We start from the raw sequence: 18648 nt of genomic DNA on the forward strand, positions 1-18648 counted from the left end.
AGTGCTCAACTGAACCTTGAATCAGAGTATCCCCACTGCAGTTCCGGTCTTTGATTGTAATTCAGTCCTAGCAGTCAGTTTTATACTCCTCCACTTATTTTGTATTGTTATAGCATATTTTTTTACCAATGGGTTGCTCCTTTCCCCCTGTGATGTTGGTTTTGCCCCACTTGTCCATCTCTCCAAAGACCTGCCCTTTTGTTCACTGTTCCTCCTCCCATTGCAATGTCAGTCCCTCTCCAAGCCTGCCCCTTGCTCTAGAAACTTCCCTATCAATTTTGTATCCTTCGGAACCCCATTGGTTTGTTTAAGTTCTTCCCCTCCCCTGTAATCCCCAATTGGTTTAAACATTGTATTTCCCGCCTGGTGTTCCACCCTCAGTTTCTCCCAATTGGCTAAAGATTGGATCCTGCCCTGGGACCCTGCCAAGTTTGTAAGTTGGTGTATGCCTTTAATGCAGTGTTGGTCTGGCCCTGATCGTCTGTAGAATAATCACCTTTGGAAAACATAGAGCAGACCTCACCCCGTTCCTTGTCCCTACCCTCAGTGCAGTCCTACCCCCAAGGCAGTCCACCTGTGCTGTAGAGCAGCTGTGCCCTGCAGCCACAGCCCAGATTCGACAGTTTTCTGGGGGCGGCCCAGTGCCACTGTGGGTGTGGGCAGCTAGTGGGGCTGAAGAAATGGGGCAGCACAGCACTTCCCAAATCAGTTCTTCTGTTGCAGTAGAGAGCTGCAGCTGTCATGCGAGTGCCTGGGAGGTAGCACCAGCAAAGCCCACCTGGCAGCAGCACTGGCTGAGCTCCATGTCCAGGAGCAGCCGTGGAGGCCAGGACTGGGCCCAGCTGTGCAGGAGGGTCCCTGTGTGCCACTGGCAGCTGGGGCCTCAGCCACCTCCTCTCTTCACAGGTGCTCCTCTCCATCTCCAGAAGACCAGCCTAACAACGCAGGCAGCGAGAATTTGAGCCATGACCTCAGCTCTCCACTTCTGCCCCTATCTGCCCTGCCATGGCTGCAGCAGTGTCACGAGGCCATCCCAAAACGCACCGCTCCTCAACGAGAACCTCTGCCCATGAGCCCCCTGGTCCTGTTCCCCGGCCAGGACTGAAGGTGTGCAGCCCTTGCCTGGCAGGGCAGGGCGTGGCCCACATTTTATATTCAAATAAAGAGTTGGAGTTTTCACAGTTATGTCCGGGTGGTAGCAGCAGCAAAGCCCACCCGGCAGCAGCACTGGCTGAGCTCCGTGCCCAGGAGCAGCCATGGATGGCCACGGTGTGGGCAGGCAGGAGCCAGGCAGGGGCTGCTGTGCCCAGCGGCGGGGCCCCGAGGGGATGGGGGAGCCCATGCTGAGCATCCCTGGGCTGAGGGCACATTTCCTTCTGTGGGATCATCTGGGCCTGGACCTGAAGAGGCACAAAGGGATGTTTTGGGGTGCCTGATGAGGGTTCCAGGAGTCCCGCATGTTTTAAACTAATTAGCTTTTTTTGATTAATAAGGAGAATTTATTCCATAATTAAATTCAGTCATAGAAAATCTAGAAGCAAATATCAGATTGGCCCTGAACCAGGCTAACAGCGTCAGGTGAGACAGGTGGGGCATTTCTCTCCCCTCTGCATCACGAAGGGACAGCTCTCTCAAAGTCTTTTTTGTCCATTTCCAAGCTCCAAGCGGTGTGGAGGGCAGGAGTTTTTCTGCTTTCTTATGGTTGTTTTTATCCTTTTTGCATATTCATGTATTTTTTCCTTTCTTGCTGCAGCTCTTGCTGAGAGTTTCCCCAAAACTGGTAAAAAATTCACTTTGTTATAGGAAAATCTCCTGCAATATGCATTCTAGGAGGCACACATTTATCTTACAGATGATGCATATCGAATGCACATTGCTGAGGTTTGGTCAGAGAAATAATCTTCTGGAATCAGCATTTCTGGGGACGAATATTCAGGCTAGGATTTTGGTGCATATTGATTGCCCGGAACCCTCTTTTAGTATGCTAGGATTTTCATTAGGCGAGATTACTGTAGTCTCAGCATGAATTTGTGCATACAATCTATCAGAATCCCTCCCTTTCTATATTAATTTATTAAATTTGTACTTTTAGGATACACTTTGACAAAGCTTACTTATTTTCTAATTTTATATTTAGTATTTATAAAACTTAACAACTACGCTTTTATACTACTAGTCAGGGTATAAAATTAACAGCTCTTCTCATAAAATAGATTATTCTAAATCTTTAATTTCTTTTCTTTGGATTGTCAATTACATTTTTTTATACCAATGCATGTGCTTATTGTACTTTAGATATATTTTGACTCCATAGTCGTTTAAGGCTGGTAATATTTGTAAAATAAGTTTTTCATGTTTTCTTATGTTGCCTGCTAAAATGTGTCTTTATAACTGTCTCATGTTCTTGTTTTCTAATTCTTGAGCAGTTTGCTTTATTCTAACTCTCAGGATTTATTTCTTCTCTATCTCTTCCAGAACAAAAAGTTTTAATATATTGCTTACAAATTTTGCCATTTTATTCTTTTTGCTATATTTCACATTTTCTTTATTCCAGTGTCTTTTACTACTCATAGTACACAATCTGAATTTGTTAAAATTATAGCGTACTACACTAACTTGGGACGTGTGCATATGGCTCATTCTTTTTAGGCTTGGATGACTAATACAGTGACAATAATCCTCTGCAGTTTTAACTCTCTAGCTCTCTCAAATCCCCTTTGGGTTGCAGCCAAAGGGCCAAGACGTGTATCTTCTTGGTAGCAGAGCTTACACCTTGGGATCTAGTCACTGATGTAATTCGTCTCATTCTCAGTATTTACTTCATAAGATTTATAAGAGCCTTTTAAATTGTTTTTCAGGATTTAGGATAGCATCTGCTTATTTCTAATTGTTATAGTTTTGTTTCTTTGACATTTTAGCTCTAAAGTTGTAATTAGTCTGTACACTTCTCTTTCTTTCAGCTATACTTGGCTTTTTTCCTTTATTTTAATTTGATCCTTATTAAATATCTAACGGCTTTTGTTATATCCTATCTGATTTAATGTTACTTGTAGTGTTTCTTGGAACGTAAATCTGGTTTGTATCTTATATACTTAATTTTTTTCCGATTTTTCACGAATCATATTATTGTTCTAATATATTCTTTACAGTGTTTCATTAGCTTTTACTTCTATTTCTTTTCTCTGTTATAACAAAAGCACTAAAATATTTTATTTTTTGAAATAAATTTGCATATCACACTCTAAATATTCAGTTCCTTTAAAACAACCTCATGAATAATACAGTTTAAAATAAAATATTTTACTTCTCATAACAATGGGTTTTACAGCTTACAAGCTTAGGTATTAACATGCATCATTCTATTTTACTTCAAGGAGTAGTGGTGACTTTTTAGTGAGGTTTGGCTGGTGTTTCTGTTGGTGGATTTACACGTCTTCTGTCCTGCCTTTCTTTGCAGCTGAACCTGCTGGTGAAGGTGGTGCAGCTTCCCAAGCCACGTCCAGGACGGAGCCTCTGGGAGATGCTGAGGGTAGGTCAAGGCCTTTCCCCTGGGAGAGCTGCCAGCTCAGAGCCCAAAGCTGGGCCAGAGGGGCATCGCTGCAGGTGCCAGCACAGAACCATGCACGTGTGTGCCCTCGCCCTGCACGATCCCCTCACCGCTCCTGCTGCTCAGTGGTGCCCGTGAAGATCAGCAGAGATGGCAGAAGCCTCTGTGGCTGTTGAGTTACAGGTGTGTCTGCGGGGAGGACTTCTCCAGCTCCTTTGCTGATTCCTACACAGAAGCCTGGCAACCATCGCAGAGGTGAGTAGTGTGTCCCTGCTGACCCCACAGGCTGAGCCCTGCTTTTGTGGGATCCATTCCTGGGAAATGGATTTCTGTTGCTCGAAGGTCCTCCGAGGGGGAAGGACCAAGCTACAGGACACCAGAAACCACATGATCCATCCGAAAACATGAGGCAAATGCTGAAGGAAATGCAGCAGGCAGGAGAAGGTGGGTGCATTTCCCTCATGCTTCCCCTGGGACTCAGCAGCCAGGGCCTTTGGCTGCACGTCTGGACACACCATGCCTGGCACAGTGGGAAGGGATCCATGGCAGCCTCGCTGCCCTGCTGCTGCTTTCACACCCTGCAGAGCTGTTTCCCAGCCTGGCCTGGCTGCAGCTTCTGCCCAGCCCCTGCAGGAAGGCATTTGGCATCAGCTGACAGGCCACCTAATTGCACCACAGGCCTGAGATCCCCTGCAATTTTCCAGTCGCCGAGTAGAACAGAAAGGGCACCAATTTGGAGAAGGGAGGGCCCTGGCCTTCCCAAAATGTTTATAGGGATTTCCTGATTCTTAGCCATGTCTTTGACAAGCATTCCCTCCTAAAGGCGCCACCTCCCCAGTGGGGAACAGCTCCACCTGATCCAGCTGTCCCTCTTCCTCTCTCCAGAAGTGGATGGAGAGGCTTGGCATAAGGCGGCATTTCCTGGAGGAAGCAGCGGTTCCGTGCCAACCTTTGCTGTAGGAAGAGAGGCGATGCCAGGCACAGGCACAGGAGGTAATTGCTGTGCCTCTGGGCCTGAGCCCTGCTGAGGCTTGAGCTGCTCTCTCTGCTGCCTGGCAGTGCAGGGACAGCCTGGACTAGAGCGGCACAGCCCAGGGGAATTATCCTGAGCAGGCTCAGGGCACTCGGGTACTGAGCAGTCCTGCTGGGGTCCCTCTGTGGGAGACACTTCCTGAAACCTGGGAGCGACTGCATGGGGTGCCCATGGTGGGGAAAGGGCCGAGGGGGAGAGCAAGGCTCCAGTGTGTCCTGAGAGAGCTTGACTATGTGCCCTTGGGCTATAGGATTTGTCCCAAGGGAAAAAGAGAGATGGAGAGACAGAAGAAGATAGAAAGGGAGGGAGAAAGAGGCCGGAGGGATGGAGGGATAGAGGGTTAGTTGTGGCACTGCCTGCTGCAGTTTTCCCCAGTGCTTTAGCAAGAATTTCAGGTGTGGGAGTGGAAGAGAGCTCCAGGGCCCTGGGCTGCTCCAGCAGCCCCTCCAGGGATGTTGCAAAGGGCAGGGAAAGAGGCACCAGGAGCCAGCCCAGAGTTCCTAAGGCCCCTGTGCAGCTTTGGCCATGTCCATTCACATCCGGCTCGCACGGCCTTACCCGGCCCCCTTGCAGTGCCCAGTTCCCTGAGGCAGAAGGGGATCCCAGCACACCCTGAAAAATGTTCTCATCTGTGCTCCGATCTAGCTAAAGGTTGCTCGGAAGGCTTCTCCATTAGCTTGGCTGCATAAAGTTTTGAAGCCCTTGGAGTCTCCTGCAGGTATGTTCTCAGTGTGCCACCAAGGAATAATTGTTGACAACCTGTCAGGAAGCAGGTGACAGAAGCTTCTGTGTCTCTTGTGTTGCAGATGTGTCTGCAGAGAGGACTTTTCCTGCTCCTTTGCTAATTCCTATACGGAAGCCCGGCTCCCATGGCAGGGGTCAGTAGTGTGCTCCTTCTGACCCCACAGGATGAGCCCTGCTTTTGTGGGATCCACTCCTGGGAAACAGAACTACTTTCTCTTAAGGTCCTCTGAGAGGGAAGAACAAAGGCAAAGGACAGAAGAAACCCCACGAGCCAAACAACATCCTGAAACAAATCGTGACAGAACTGCACAAAGGGCATGGTGAAAGCATTTCCATTTCCTTCTGCCTTCCCCTGGGACTCAGCAGCCAGGTGCTTTGGCTGCACATCTGGACATGCCGTGCCTGGCACAGTGGGAAGGGATCCATGGCAGCCTCGCTGCCCCGCTGCTGCTTTCACGCCCTGCAGGGCTGTTTCCCAGCCTGGCCTGGCTGCAGCTTCTGCCCAGCCTCTGCAGGAAGGCATTTGGCATCAGCTGACAGGCAGCCCAAACTGCACCACTGGCCTGAAATCCTCTGCAATTTCCCAATTCCCAGGCCCATCCGGAGGGGTGGCTGCTTGGAGGAGGGAGGGCCATAGCCAGCCCCAAGGCATTGGAGGGATCAGGATTTTCCTGATCCTTCTCCATGACTGGGACGTGTGTTGCCTCCTGAAGAGGCCAGCTCCCCGGTGCATAATGATTCCATCTGATCCAGCTGTGCCTCTTCCTTTCTCAAGGGATGGACAGAGAGGCTCCGTGGAAGGTGGCATTTCCTGAAGGAAGGGAGGCCATGCCAGGCACAGGCCCAGGAGGTAATTGCTGTGCCTCTGGGCCTGAGCCCTGCTGAGGCTTGAGCTGCCTACCATCTGTGCTGCCTGGCAGTGCAGGCACGGCCCGGACAAGACAGACACAGCCCAGGGGAATTATCCCGAGCAGGCTCAGGGCACTTGGGTACTGAGCAGTCCTGCTGGACTCCCTCCATGGGAGACACTTCCTGAAACCTTGGAGCGACTGCACGGGGTACCCATGATGAGGAAAGGGCAGAGGAGGGGAGCAAGGCTCCAGTGTGTCCTGAGAGAGCTCGGATATGTGCCCTTGGGCTGTGGGAGCTGTTCCATGAGCAGGTGGGCAAGCAGGAGGGAGGGACAAAGGTTGGGAGGGATAGTTGTGGCACTGCCTGCTGCAGTTTTCCCCAAGCATTTAGTGAGGGGTTCCTGTGTGGGAATGAGGGAGGACCAGGACCCTGAGCTGCTCCAGCAGCTCCTCCAGGGATGTTGCAAAAGGCATGGGAAGAGTGTGGAGAGTGACCAGGAGCCACAGGCTCCCACAGCCTTACCCAACCCCCTTGCAGTGCCCCATTCCTTAAGGCAGAAAGGGATCCCAGCACACCATGGAAATGGTTCTGATCTCTGCTCCCTTATAGATTGGGATCACGGCTTAGATTACTTGGAAACACTGGTGAATGGTGGTTTGAAGTCCTTGCCAGATGTTGGAGGCAAGTTCTCAATGTACATTTCCTGACAGAATAATCAGTGTCAATGTGGCAAGAGCTCAGTCAAGTGGCATTTCCCTTAAGTTCCTCTGAAGGTTGATCCGTTCAAGAAATCTTGCCCTGCTCCATTCTGGAGCTCTGAAGGATCCCACAGGATTGCTGTCAGTGGGAGCATTTAGCTGTCCATCTTCCTCTTGTGTGCAATGGCAGTGTGTCCTTCCATGTGCTCTGTGCAGCCAGGGAGAAGGGCAGAGAGGGAAGGGGCCAGGCCCAGGGCCCTGCCCCGGGGCTGAGCCTTTGGCAGCTCCTTTGCCAGCCCCAGGGAGCCTGAGCTGCTCCTGCTGCCACTGCCAAGCCCTGGCCCTGCCTGGGGCTGGCTTTAGAGCTGCTGGCAGCTTCAGGGAGTCCTTTCTGCCCCAACTGCCCTGCAAGGGGCTCCTTCCATCCCAGTGTGGGGCCACTGCAGGCACATGCTCCCCCTGTCCCTGAGTGGAAGGCAGAGCTGAGGGAGTGCCTTGGAGGGCACCAATCACAAAGGTGCCCTCACTGCCACTCCAACCTGAAGGAGAAATTCAATCACTCTCCATTAAGGTCTTCCTAGATGGAAGAACCAAGACGCAGGAGACAGCAAGTCGCTGGAGGGAGCCAAACTTCTGGACAAGATGCTGAGTGACCTGGAGAGACGTCGTGGTGGGTGCATTTCCTTCATGCTTCCCCTTGGACTCAGCAGCCGGGGGCTCTGGCTGCACATGTGGACACGCCGTGCCCGGCACAGCTGCCCCGCTGCTGCTGCTGCTGCTTTCATGCCCTTCAGGGCTGTTTCCCAGCCTGGCCTGGCTGCAGCTTCTGCCCAGCCCCTGCAGGAAGGCATTTGGCATCAGCTGACAGGCAGCCCAAACTGCACCATTGGGCTGAGATGCCCTGCAAATTCCCAGTCTCCAGGCAGATCAGGAATGGCAGCTGTTTGGACAAGAGTGTGCCCTGTCCAATCCCAAAAGTTTTTATGATTTCCAGATCCTTATCCATCAGTTTGACCAGTATTGTCTCCTGAAGATTCCAACTCCCAGAAAGGGGAACATCTGCACCTAATCCAACTGTTCCTTTTTCTTTCTGCAGAGATGAAACGAAAGGCTCTGCTGAAGACTGAGTTTCCTGGAGGAAGCAGTGGCTCATTGCCAGCCTCTGCTGCAGGAAGGGAGGCGATGCCAGGCACAGGCCCAGGAGGTAATTGCTGTGCCTCTGGGCCTGAGCCCTGCTGAGGCTTGAGCTGCCCTCTCTACTGCTTTGTGTCAGTGCCTGCCCCTCCAGGGATGTTTCACAGGGCCTGCAAAGTGGGTGGAGAGTGACCAGGAGCCAGTCCAGAGCTCCCCAGGCCCCTGTGCAGCGTTGGCCTTGTCCATTGACATCTGGCTCCCACAGCCTTACCCAACCCGCTTGCATTGCCCAGTTCCCAAAGGCAGAGGGGGACTCCAGCACACCATGGAAATGGGTTCTGATCTCTGCTCCCTTTCTAGGTGAGGGTGCTGGGATAGTTTCTCCAGCAGCTGGGATGGAAGGTGGTTTGGAACCCTTGGGAGCCTCTGCAGGTAAGTTCTCAACTTCCCCTCAGAGAATAATGATTGACACGCTGTCAGGAACCAGGTGACAGGAGCTTCTGAGGCTGTTGAACTACAGGTGTGTGTGCAGGGAGGACTTTTCAAGCTCCAGGGCTGGTTGCTGCACACAAGCCCAGCTCCCATCGCAGGGGTGAGTAGGTTACCCCTGCTGATGCCTCAGGCTGAGCCCTGGTTCTGTTGAATCCATTTCTGGAGAAATGGAAATACTTTCTCTTAAGGTCCTCTGAGAGGGAGGAAAAAAACTACCAAACAGAGTAAGTCCCTGGAGGAATCCAAACAAGCAGACCAAATCTTGACTGAACTGGAGAGACAACGTGGTGGGTGCATTTCCCTCATGCTTCCCCTGGGACTCAGCAGCCGGGGCCTTTGGCTGCACATCTGGACACGCCGTGCCTGGCACAGTGGGAAGGGATCCATGGCAGCCTTGCTGCCCCGCTGCTGCTGCTTTGACACCCTGCAGGGCTGCTTCCCAGCCTGGCCTGGCTGCAGCATCTGCCCAGCCTCTGCAGGAAGGCATTTGGCATCAGCTGACAGGCAGCCCAAACTGCACCAAAGGGCATGCACACCCTGAGATCCCCTGCAATTTCCTGGTCTCTGGGTAGATCTGGAAAGGCAACTATTTGGAGAAGGGAGGGCCCAGGAGCAGCCCCAAGGGCCTTGGCCTTTCCCTGATACTTATCCATATCTTTGACATGTAGTGTTTCCTGAAGATGCCACCACCCTAATGGGGAATGGTTCCACCAGATCCAGCTGTCCTTTTTCCTTTCTCCAGACGTGGACCAAAAACCTTTGCGGAAGGCAGCACTTCCTGGAGGAAGCGATGGCTCAGTGCCAGCCACCGATGCACAAAGGGAGGAGATGCTAGGCAGTGCCACAGAAGGTGATTGCTGTGCCAGGCTCAGCCAGGCTCAGCATTCCTGCTGGGCTCCTTCCTTGGGAGACACGTCCCAAAACCTGGGAGCAGCTGCACAGGGTGGCCATGGTGGGGAAAGGGCGGAGGGGGAGTGCAAGGCTCCCATGCCTCCTGACGGGGTCTGAGCCTGTCCCCTGGGGATGGGGGAGCTGTCACGGGGCAGGGAGGGCCAGGGGTGGCAGTGGCTGCTCAGGGATGGCTTTGGCCCGTGTCCCTGGCAGCAGCCACTGCCCAAGTAGCTGCCCGCGGGCTCTCCTCCCGGCCTGCTGGGCTTTGTTGGCTGGCACAGCCTGTGCCAAGGGCCGGCAAGGTGCCTGCAGGCCCCAGCTCTGGGGGAAACAGAGAACGTCCTGCCCGTATCCACCGCGCTGCCAGCTCAGCAGTGCAGCACAGCACGAGCTCACGCTGCCCATTGCTCCCACAGACGTTATCAATGAAACAGGAATATATGCCCCGGATCCAGTGCGCCTCCCAAGAATTGTCTGCCCCCAGGATGTGCGTAGGACCTGCATGATAGGCACGGTGGTGACAGTGATCACTGTGCCACTTGTGCTGATAGGCTGCTATCTTGGCATTCGCAAGCTGTACGAGCTCAGACGGTCAGTTGTTGATTTTTCTCCACAGTTTTCTTTATAACTCTGCTCCTGCATAGGTAGCCTGACTGGGAGTCATGCTGCTGTGCAGTTGTGGCCAGTCCATGATTTTCCAAATAATTCTGCTGAGGGTTCTGCTGCTGCCCAGTGCTTCCATTGGCCTCTCAATTGCTGGGTCTTGTCCTGGGGGCCCGCTGGGGCTGCAGCCAGAGCTGGCTCCCACTGAGGCTGCCTGGCCAAGAGCACAGGGCAGAGGCAGAGAAACTTCTGTACATCATTTGGGCAGCACAGCTCAGGACAGGACAGGACAGCGCTTTTTTAGTAGCTCGTGTAAAGTTTCATGGTAACAGTGGTGTTGCAGATCAAGCAAATATGCTCCAGATCCGTGTTAAAACAAATCCAATGTGATGAAGGTTTGGCTTTGGCTTTGAGACTTTGCTCTTTGTGTGAGCCCTGCTCTGGATTGATTCCCAATCAGTCTTGGAGCTGGTTTTGTGTGAAGGCTCATCCCAGCCCTGAGCCTTGGCAGTTCTCTGGCCTCAAAGGGAGAGCTGAGGCTGCACTGCACATGACTGGGGTTCAGGGCTCCATTATCAAAGAGCTTTGAGATGTTTAAATTACTGTATTCTTGCTAGATAGCTTTTATTATGAAGTTCATTCATTAGATTTTAAAACTGAGTTGTAATAAAACTTCTTTTCCAGTGCTTTTTCCAGTTATTTGATATAGTCAGTGATGGCCTAATTATCCCATGGCTGTATTAAAAGACTGTAAGTACTATAAAATGAAATAATGTTGACACTCTTATGTCTTTCACAGACTCCTGAAACTTATGTTGGTTTGATGTGACCAACAGAAGAGTTTGGCTCTGCTTTTAATTGAAACAAGCAGCAGAGCTGGAACCTGTTGAAAAGAGTCTCTTCGCTTCATAGCTAAAGCCAACTGCCAGGGTTCTTTGTTGAGGAATATAATATCTATATTTCATGTATATACTCCCGACAAGTAGCTGATAGAAATGAGGGACTTGGACTCTTTGGGAAGTACTGACCAGTTGGGCATTGGCTCTCTGAAGCTCAGTCTGTAATAACCAATCTTTTTCAGAAAAGAATGTTCAGTTTCTTCCTGGCCCTCACTCTCTTGCATTTGCATTGAAAAACACTTCTCAAAAGAAATTTACAACAGCTCTTTGTGGTCCCTTAGTTGACTTTTCTCTCTTTCTCCACAGACGCCAATGAAAACCTGGATGATTCCATTAAAAAAGCTGGAAAGCAGATCCTGGAGAAGAGGGCATAAATCTGCTCCCACCCTCTGGACAGGCCCTTCTGATTCCTCCCTGAGGAGCAGGCAGTCATGAATGTCAGTCAGGGAGGAATTTGCTGCAGTTCCAGAACGTGGCATCTTAAAAGCATCTGCTATTTAATGTATTTGCTAAATATAACTGTAAAAAATAAAATCTCTTTCTAATCAAAACTTCATACAAGAAGGATAAAAAAAGAGATTTTTTTTTTTTAAAGCTGCTTATTCATTGAGCAAGGCTGAAAGACTTGGGGAATGAGAACAGTTCTGTTTGGGAGGCACCTCCAGCTTTCTTGTCCAGCAGCACCATCAGGACATTGAGTTCCCAGTGTCCAGGGATGGTTTTGCTGTCGCCCTGAGGGACACCACTGGTCACTGACATCCATCGGGCCTCTGAGCCATTGTCCACAACCCTGTGGATGTGGCCAGCCAGGCAATGCCTCATTCTCCAAACTGTGCCTCCATCAGATCCACAGCTCACCAGACGTGGGACAAGGATGCTGGGCAGGGCTGATGTGTCCAGGGCATTACAGAAGTGCAGAGTGGTGGCATCTGTAGCTCTTCCCTTGTGCACTGAGGCAGCCACTCCATCATGGAAGGCCTCTGGCTTGGTCAGGCAGCACAGACCCACCGTGTGCTCCTCAAGGTTTCCTTTGCCATTTCAAAGCATTGAAGAGCTCGGATGGTTTCCCCCGCTGTGTTATTGACTGACTGTGTCCTTTGAGGACCACAAGAGGAAGCAGAGCCTTCCATTGCACATGAAGAGCAAATGGTGAAGTAAAGGCTTCACCCTTTCCTATGAAATAAAAGGGCTGTGTGAGCCAGGGTCCTCCCAAGGTGCCAAACTTCCAGCTGGGAAGCTGCTGACAGGAGGGAATGTGGCACTCATCTCCAGCCAGAGATCACTCACTCCTCAGCATCGTGGGCTGTGGCTGACAGTGCCTGAGGAGCTCAGAAATCCTTGGATGTTATCTCCTGGGCCAGTGTGCAGAACACAGAGCAGTGAGCTTGATTGGGAGGACTGGCCCAGCCCTTGGACACAACTGCCAGGCAGGACAAGCTCCCTCCCCAGAAAGGAAAAGTCCAGCCAGGAGATCCATCTCCACCCAGGCCATGAAGTGACAGGAGGATTGTGAGGTCACAGCAGGATTGTGAGGTCACAGCAGGCTCTGGGGTCACAGCAGGCTCTGGGGTCACAGAGCCCTGTGGTTCTACAGCATCACAATGTCCAGTCCCTCCGTCCTTAAAAAGCGGTGCTGACGTTGGGACAGCAGTGGCAGCAAGAGCTGTGGGACTGGCAGAGGGCAAGGCACCATGGCCCTTGCTCTGCACCTCTTCCTCCTGCTCCTCCTGGCCGTGGCCCTGCCTGCCAGGGCTGCCCAGGCTGCTCCGCTGCAAGCGCGGCGAGCAGGTGAGCCGGCAGCCTGGCTGCCCTTTCCTGGGACAGTGCTCTTTGGGTGACAGTCATGGGAATGATGGGGCTGGAATGCCCTGGGAGGACAGTGCTGTTTAGTTAGAGTGAGAGACTGGCACAAATCCCCAGGAGTCTCTGGTCGTTAATGTGCTGTTGTCACTCAACGGCTGTTTGTTCCCTGTTCTAGAGAGTTCTGTGCCCCCTCTCCCCCCGCTGGCTTTCCCTGGGAAACCACCCCCACTCTGCTCCCCCTCTGGTGGACCCCCAGTCACCCCATTTCAACTCCTCCCCTGACTCCCTTCCCCATTGATGATTTGTACCCTGACCCCTCCTACCTTCCCCCAGTGATGTACCCTGGCCCATCCCCTGCTGCTCGCTCTTGGCCCCTGGTTCCCTTCAGCAGAGGTTGTGCTCCTGTTTGTTCTCCTCACCCTCACCCCACCTGGAGCCCTGGATCTTCCCTAAACAAACCCTGCTGGATCTGCCAAGCCAAGAGTGCCCTCGTCTGTCTGGTGAGGCTGTCATTACTCCATCCGGGCTCAGGCGTCTGCTGGGCTGGGGCAGTTGTCAAGGCTGCCCGAAGCGGAGACGCTTTTGGTGCTGCAGGCACCCCGACAGCACCTGCCTGGGGAAGCTACTCTGGCCTCCCGCAGCGCTCCCTGCTCCCCGGGAAGTGCTGGGGATGGTTTTACCCAGGGCTTTGGGGAGGGTTTCCTCTGTGGGAGAGAGAGAGCCCCCACGGGCCTGGGGCTGCTCCAGCCACCACTCCAGGGATGTTGCACAGGGTCTGCAAAGAGGGTGGAGAGTGACAAGAGCTTACCCAGAGCTCCCCAGGCCCCTGTGCAGCTTTGACCTTGTCCACTGACATCTGGCAGCCAAGGCCTTACCCAACCCCCTTGCAGTGCCCAGTTTCCCAAGACACAGGGGGATCCCAGCACACCATGGAAATGGGTCTGGTCTGTGCTCCCTTCTGCATTGGGATCGTGACATTGCTTATATCAGAAAGCTGGTGAATGACAGTTTGAAGATTCTACAGCATGCTGGAGGCAAATGCTCTGTGTGCATTTCCTGACAAAATAATTGAGGTCCATGTGCCAAGAGCTCACTCATGTGCCCTTTCCTTTAACATCAGCTCCCACTGAGGCTGCCTGGCCAAAAGCACAGGGCAGAGGCAGAGAAACTTCTGTACATCATTTGGTCAGCACAGCTCACGACAGAACAGGACAGTGCTTTTTTAGTAGCTTGTGTAAAATTTCATGGTAACAGTGGTGTTGCAGTGAAGCAAAATTTGCTCCAGATCAGTGTTAAAACAAATCCAACGAGATGAAGGTTCGGCTTTGGCCTTGAGACTTTGCTCTTTGTGTGAGCCCTGCTCTGGATTGATTCCCAATCAGTCTTGGAGCCGCTTTTGGACAAAGGCTCATCCCAGCCCTGAGCCTTGGCAGTTCTCTGGCCTCAAAGGGAGAGCTGAGGCTGCACTGCACATGACTGGGGTTCAGGGCTCCATTATCAAAGAGCTTTGAGAAGTTTAAATTACTGTATTCTTACTACATGGTTTTCTTTATGAAATTCATTCATTAGTTTTTAAAACTTAGTTGTAAAAGAACTTCTTTTCCAGTGCTTTTTCCAGTTATTTGATATAGTCAGTGATGGCCTAATTATCCCATGGCTGAATTAGAAGACTGTAAGTATAATAAAATAAAATAATGTTGACGCTCTTATGTCTTTCACAAACTCCTGAAACTTATGTTGGTTTGATGTGACCAACAGCAGAGTTTTGCTCTGCTTTTAATTCAGACAAGCAGCAGAGCTGGAACCTGTTGAAGACAGTCTCTTCACAGCTAAAGCCAACTGCCAGGGTTCTTTTTTTCCAGCTCTGGGCAGCAAGATAAAAATCTCTCCACAGTAAATCCTCCTGACAAGTAACTGATATAGACTAGGCATTTGGGCTGTTTGCTGCCTAACCCCCGAGTTCCTCAGAGCTGCAGCTCCCTGTTCTCTTGGCAGACAGGGGCTGGCTATGGATGACAGTCACGTCTCTGGCCTGGTGCACACCAGGTCTACACATGAGCTGAGGGATCATTCTTGCACGCCCCATCCTGGAAGAACCAGTTCATTGATGAGTCTGACACAGTTTGATGCATGGCAGCAAAAGAAGGCAAAATAAAGGCTGGAATTGGTACCATTCTGTAATATGCTTTTGCCACCAACATTATCCAAGTTCCTGTGCGTGTTTTCCTGGAGAATTTGCACTCAACAGAGCTTCAGTGCCTTTGACCAAATCAGTCTTAAGAGCAGCTTGGGGCTGGTCAGTCATTTAGATGTGAGCACTGCCTGGGGTCCAGGCAACAAAAGAACATTAGCTGCAGGCCACCAATACAGCTTTTCACATTAATGAGCAAGAAGCCTTTATTTTTGCAATCTGAGGGATGTTGGAGGGATTTTTGCACCATCAGGCCAAGGTACAAGGCTCTGGATCTACACAGCACTTTGGTAAGGAGGGGAACACAGGTGGGGACAATCCAGGCTGTTAGCAGTGCCCCCACCCCCTGATTAGGGACAGCACAATTGCTTTTAGAGCTCATTAACCAGATGGTGAAACACTGATCTTCTTTTCTTGCACCCTGCACACTCACAGGCAAGTTGAACAGAAAATCTCTTTTACATCATGATCTCTGAGCACCAAAGCAAAGACCAAGGAAAAAAAAAAAGCCGAAAACACCCCAACTGCAGCGACTGCGACTGGCCTCTGGTTCCCGGCTGCTGCGGCCAGTGCCGCCGGCAGTACCGAAGGGGGAAGGGCTACACCCTACACCCAACCAACTAAAATACAAATAATTTTTTGACCAGTCTGTTTTTTTTAAAAGAGCTTTATAAGACTGACTAAGCCAGTGCTGAATTAAGAGTGGCACATGTTATGTGCCTTCCATAAAGAGTGGGACAGCTGCTGCCATGCAAATGTGGGTGCAGGGTCAGACCCTTCACTTCAGACACAGCCCTGCTTTCCTGAGGGACAGAAATTCATCTGTTAGAATCCCTTGGAGCTTCTGGAGCTGCTCTTGGCCCTCCTATGGATAACTGGGCTGCTGTGGAGCACTGGAGAACTTTCAGCTTGGTTCCTGTTATGTATATTATGGTAATTCGTACTGATAGAACACAAATATATATATAAAAGAATAAAATATCAAACCTTGAAATCACAGTAGCAAGGGAAGAGGGCATTGCTTCACAGGCTGAGGAAACCGCAGCTGGCAGTTGGGTAGGAGGAGTGTCATTAACATAGGAAGTGAACCCAGCTGGCACAGGAGATTGTCGTTCTCACTGGTGTGAACAGGAGGAGGCCCAGCGATGGTGGCCCATGGAGATGTTCAGCTTAGACAGAGGGGACCATCAAGGACATACATCTGCATACGGGATTCCAGTACCCGAAGAGTGGATACACATCAGTTCCCGGACAAGGTTCTGTCCAGCACAGGACGGAGAATAGAGACATCATGAATATGAAGAACCCTGAGGAAAGACAAAGGGACTCTGCCACGGGCTAGAAAAAGAGTATAAGAACGGACTCTGTCAAGCGGTATTGGTGAACAGGGGGGATTGGGTGCGATAGAAGGCGGATCTGTGTTCACCCAGCTTCCATCCCGGGGTCGGTGCTGTCCTTGATTGATGGCTGTCAGGACTGCATATCGGTTGTGAATAAATTTATATTTTTTTTATTAAATTGGCTGGATCGATTTTTACCTATAACAGTATCCATGTATGGGGGCCTGCAGAATCTAAGCAGCATCTTCCTTGGCCAACAACAGACTGGAAAGGAAAAACCAGCATCAGAAACCTGAGAGATGGAAAACTTTGGGCTGTTTGAGAAATGTCACCTAAAAATCTCAATGGCGAAGAACAACCTTTCTCACAAGGATTTCAGTAGAACAAATGACACAGGTGTTGGAATAACAGCCAGTGCCCACAGCAATGCCAATTCCTTGGTGAGGAGGGTCCCACAGAGAGTCGGCCGAGTAACAACACTCACAGCCAATGTGGCTACACGTCGTCCTCCTTTATTAAGCAACATTGGCATATTTGTCCTTCTCTATAAACTGTCTCACACCACTGGTGCTTAATGCTGATTGGTTAAGTAGCTATATTCACACATACATCTTAATTACTGATTGGTTGTCACACTATAAGCATCTTTAGCTAAGGTGTGCCAAATTTACAGTTCCCACAATGAGCTTGGCGCATTTGGTTTCATCCTGACACAATGCTCATTCTTCCTTGTTTATTTTTTTGAGGACAGTACATGGTCTATCTTGTTCCTGTTCGAGCACGGTACATGGTTTTCAGAGTAACTCTGTAATCTGCAGGCCAGGGCTCTCCAATTCCCACAGGGGAATATCACGGCCTTGTTCAGCCAAGAATCCTTCTACACCTTGGAATAAAAGGCAGTGCCCACTGCAAAGACATTTCCCTGTCCTGTGGGCTCCATAACCCGCACATGAACATGGTACTTTTCCTGAGTGCTTCCCAAAGCATCTCTGCAAGAAGCACTGGAGAAGTGCATGGGGCAAGAGTTCTGCAAGTGCCAGGCTCTTGTGCAGCAGAAAAGTCGTAAAATATGAAAGATTCTAGCAACCCCAATAAATCCATCCTTTATGGCTTGTCAATATTCCAGGGAATCTCAGTTGCTTCAGGGCAAAAACAAACACAGGGCAAACTTTCCCAAGTATGGTTTCATGACATGATTCCCGTTTCTCTGCTCCTATTTGTGGAAGAAGACGAGATTACAAGCTGCCCAGCTCAAGAAGTAAAGGAGGATGTACACTTCCCTGTCATATTTTCCTACTGACAATGGAATTAAGACAGAGAATTTGGGTAAATGGAGGGATAAGAGTGCAGTACGGATGAAGTTTTACATCTAAGATACTTCATTTGCTAAAATACAAACACTTTTGTTGTACATGGATCTCCTTCCTAAACCTCTTTGTCTTCAAACTCCCTTCTTCCATGGCAGTACTGAACAAGCTGCATGTGTCAGAGCTTCAAGTTGTGATGAGTTAGTTTTAATGGATCCATTTCCAGTCTGTGGGGTTGTTGTCATGAGGAGCTCAGGTGGCTTTTTGTTGAGATCAAAATCAATGAGCCATTTGTCCCAGCTCCACCTGTCTTGAGGCAGCACTGGCTCCACTGTGCCATTTCTAGTTGAAAATTGAATCTCCTAAAGAAGCCAGGCCAAAATCACGAAAGAGTAGTCGCGAAAAATAATTTAGGTAGTTTGCTGGGTATTGATCTAACAGCTACCACCTTCCCAAAGTCCAGGCTATACTAAACAAGGCTCTTTGCTCTGTAAGTAGCCTTTGAATTGGTAGTGTTTCATACCCATGCAGAAGAACAAAAAGCCACTTCCATGTAGAAACATGAGCTGCAGCTATGTAGTAAGTTGTGCTCAGTAGCTGACCTGCTGCTTTAGTTTTGAGGCAGGAGATACTGCCATAAAATTTCACAAGAAAACTATCAAGTATCTAAAATATGCAGTGTTATGTTATTTTCTACCTCCAATATTGCCAGCACATAGATTAAGGAAGAAAGGTATTTATCAGCCACCATAGATGAAAAAAATTAAAATTAAAAAAGGGCTTTTAAGGATATCAGAGTTGTGGCCAGCAGTCATTTTCCAGCTTTGCAGGATTTTGGTTCAAAGTCAATCTAAATAATCCAGGATATGTCTAGCAAGAAGGAAATCACAGATCATGTCTGCTCCTCCACCCAAGCTTTGATATATCAAAGATGGATGGTATTCTTTTCCAGCTCTCAAGAGATGTCATAATTTCCAAATAAACAAAATATCATGCATAGAAATATTTCATAGATTGTAGCAGTTCCTTTGAGGGGAGCTCCCCAGGGAGTCCCCGGAGGGACCCCTGGGCTGTGAGTTCGCTGGCAGCAGCAGGCACGCAAGGAGACTCCACA

At 50.1% G+C, this 18648-nt stretch overlaps 1 protein-coding gene across 3 annotated transcripts; it reads left to right on the forward strand.

The window, feature by feature from the left end:
* The first annotated feature begins 496 nt into the window (after positions 1 to 496).
* LOC135284386 (uncharacterized) lies at positions 497 to 11453 on the forward strand. Of its 3 annotated transcripts, XM_064395851.1 has the most exons (17): positions 497 to 758; positions 907 to 1107; positions 3458 to 3529; positions 3731 to 3802; positions 3890 to 3991; positions 4433 to 4540; positions 5226 to 5298; positions 5387 to 5458; positions 5546 to 6174; positions 7446 to 7544; positions 7971 to 8078; positions 8369 to 8440; positions 8529 to 8600; positions 9243 to 9350; positions 9808 to 9982; positions 10679 to 10744; positions 11200 to 11453. In XM_064395851.1, the coding sequence occupies exons 9-16, from the start codon at positions 6102 to 6104 to the stop codon at positions 10701 to 10703; spliced, it is 732 nt and encodes a 243-aa protein (XP_064251921.1). In that variant the 5' UTR covers positions 497 to 758; positions 907 to 1107; positions 3458 to 3529; positions 3731 to 3802; positions 3890 to 3991; positions 4433 to 4540; positions 5226 to 5298; positions 5387 to 5458; positions 5546 to 6101; the 3' UTR covers positions 10704 to 10744; positions 11200 to 11453. The 3 variants fall into 3 exon arrangements, 1 of the variants encoding a protein (XP_064251921.1); XR_010349793.1 differs by having other exon boundaries at positions 9808 to 10744; XR_010349794.1 differs by lacking the exon at positions 8529 to 8600 and having other exon boundaries at positions 9808 to 10744.
* The last annotated feature ends 7195 nt before the right edge of the window (positions 11454 to 18648 follow it).

Source organism: Passer domesticus, chromosome 20 (genome assembly GCF_036417665.1).
Source record: "Passer domesticus isolate bPasDom1 chromosome 20, bPasDom1.hap1, whole genome shotgun sequence".
NCBI lineage: Eukaryota > Metazoa > Chordata > Aves > Passeriformes > Passeridae > Passer > Passer domesticus.

Excerpts from the sequence above, each read along its gene's own strand:
- LOC135284386 (XM_064395851.1), top strand. The coding sequence starts at position 6,102 with ATGGACAGAGAGGCTCCGTGGAAGGTGGCATTTCCTGAAGGAAGGGAG. Across the intron at positions 9,351-9,807 it reads GCTAGGCAGTGCCACAGAAG|ACGTTATCAATGAAACAGGA; the intron begins GTGATTGCTGTG and ends TTGCTCCCACAG. Across the intron at positions 9,983-10,678 it reads AAGCTGTACGAGCTCAGACG|TGCTTTTTCCAGTTATTTGA; the intron begins GTCAGTTGTTGA and ends CTTCTTTTCCAG.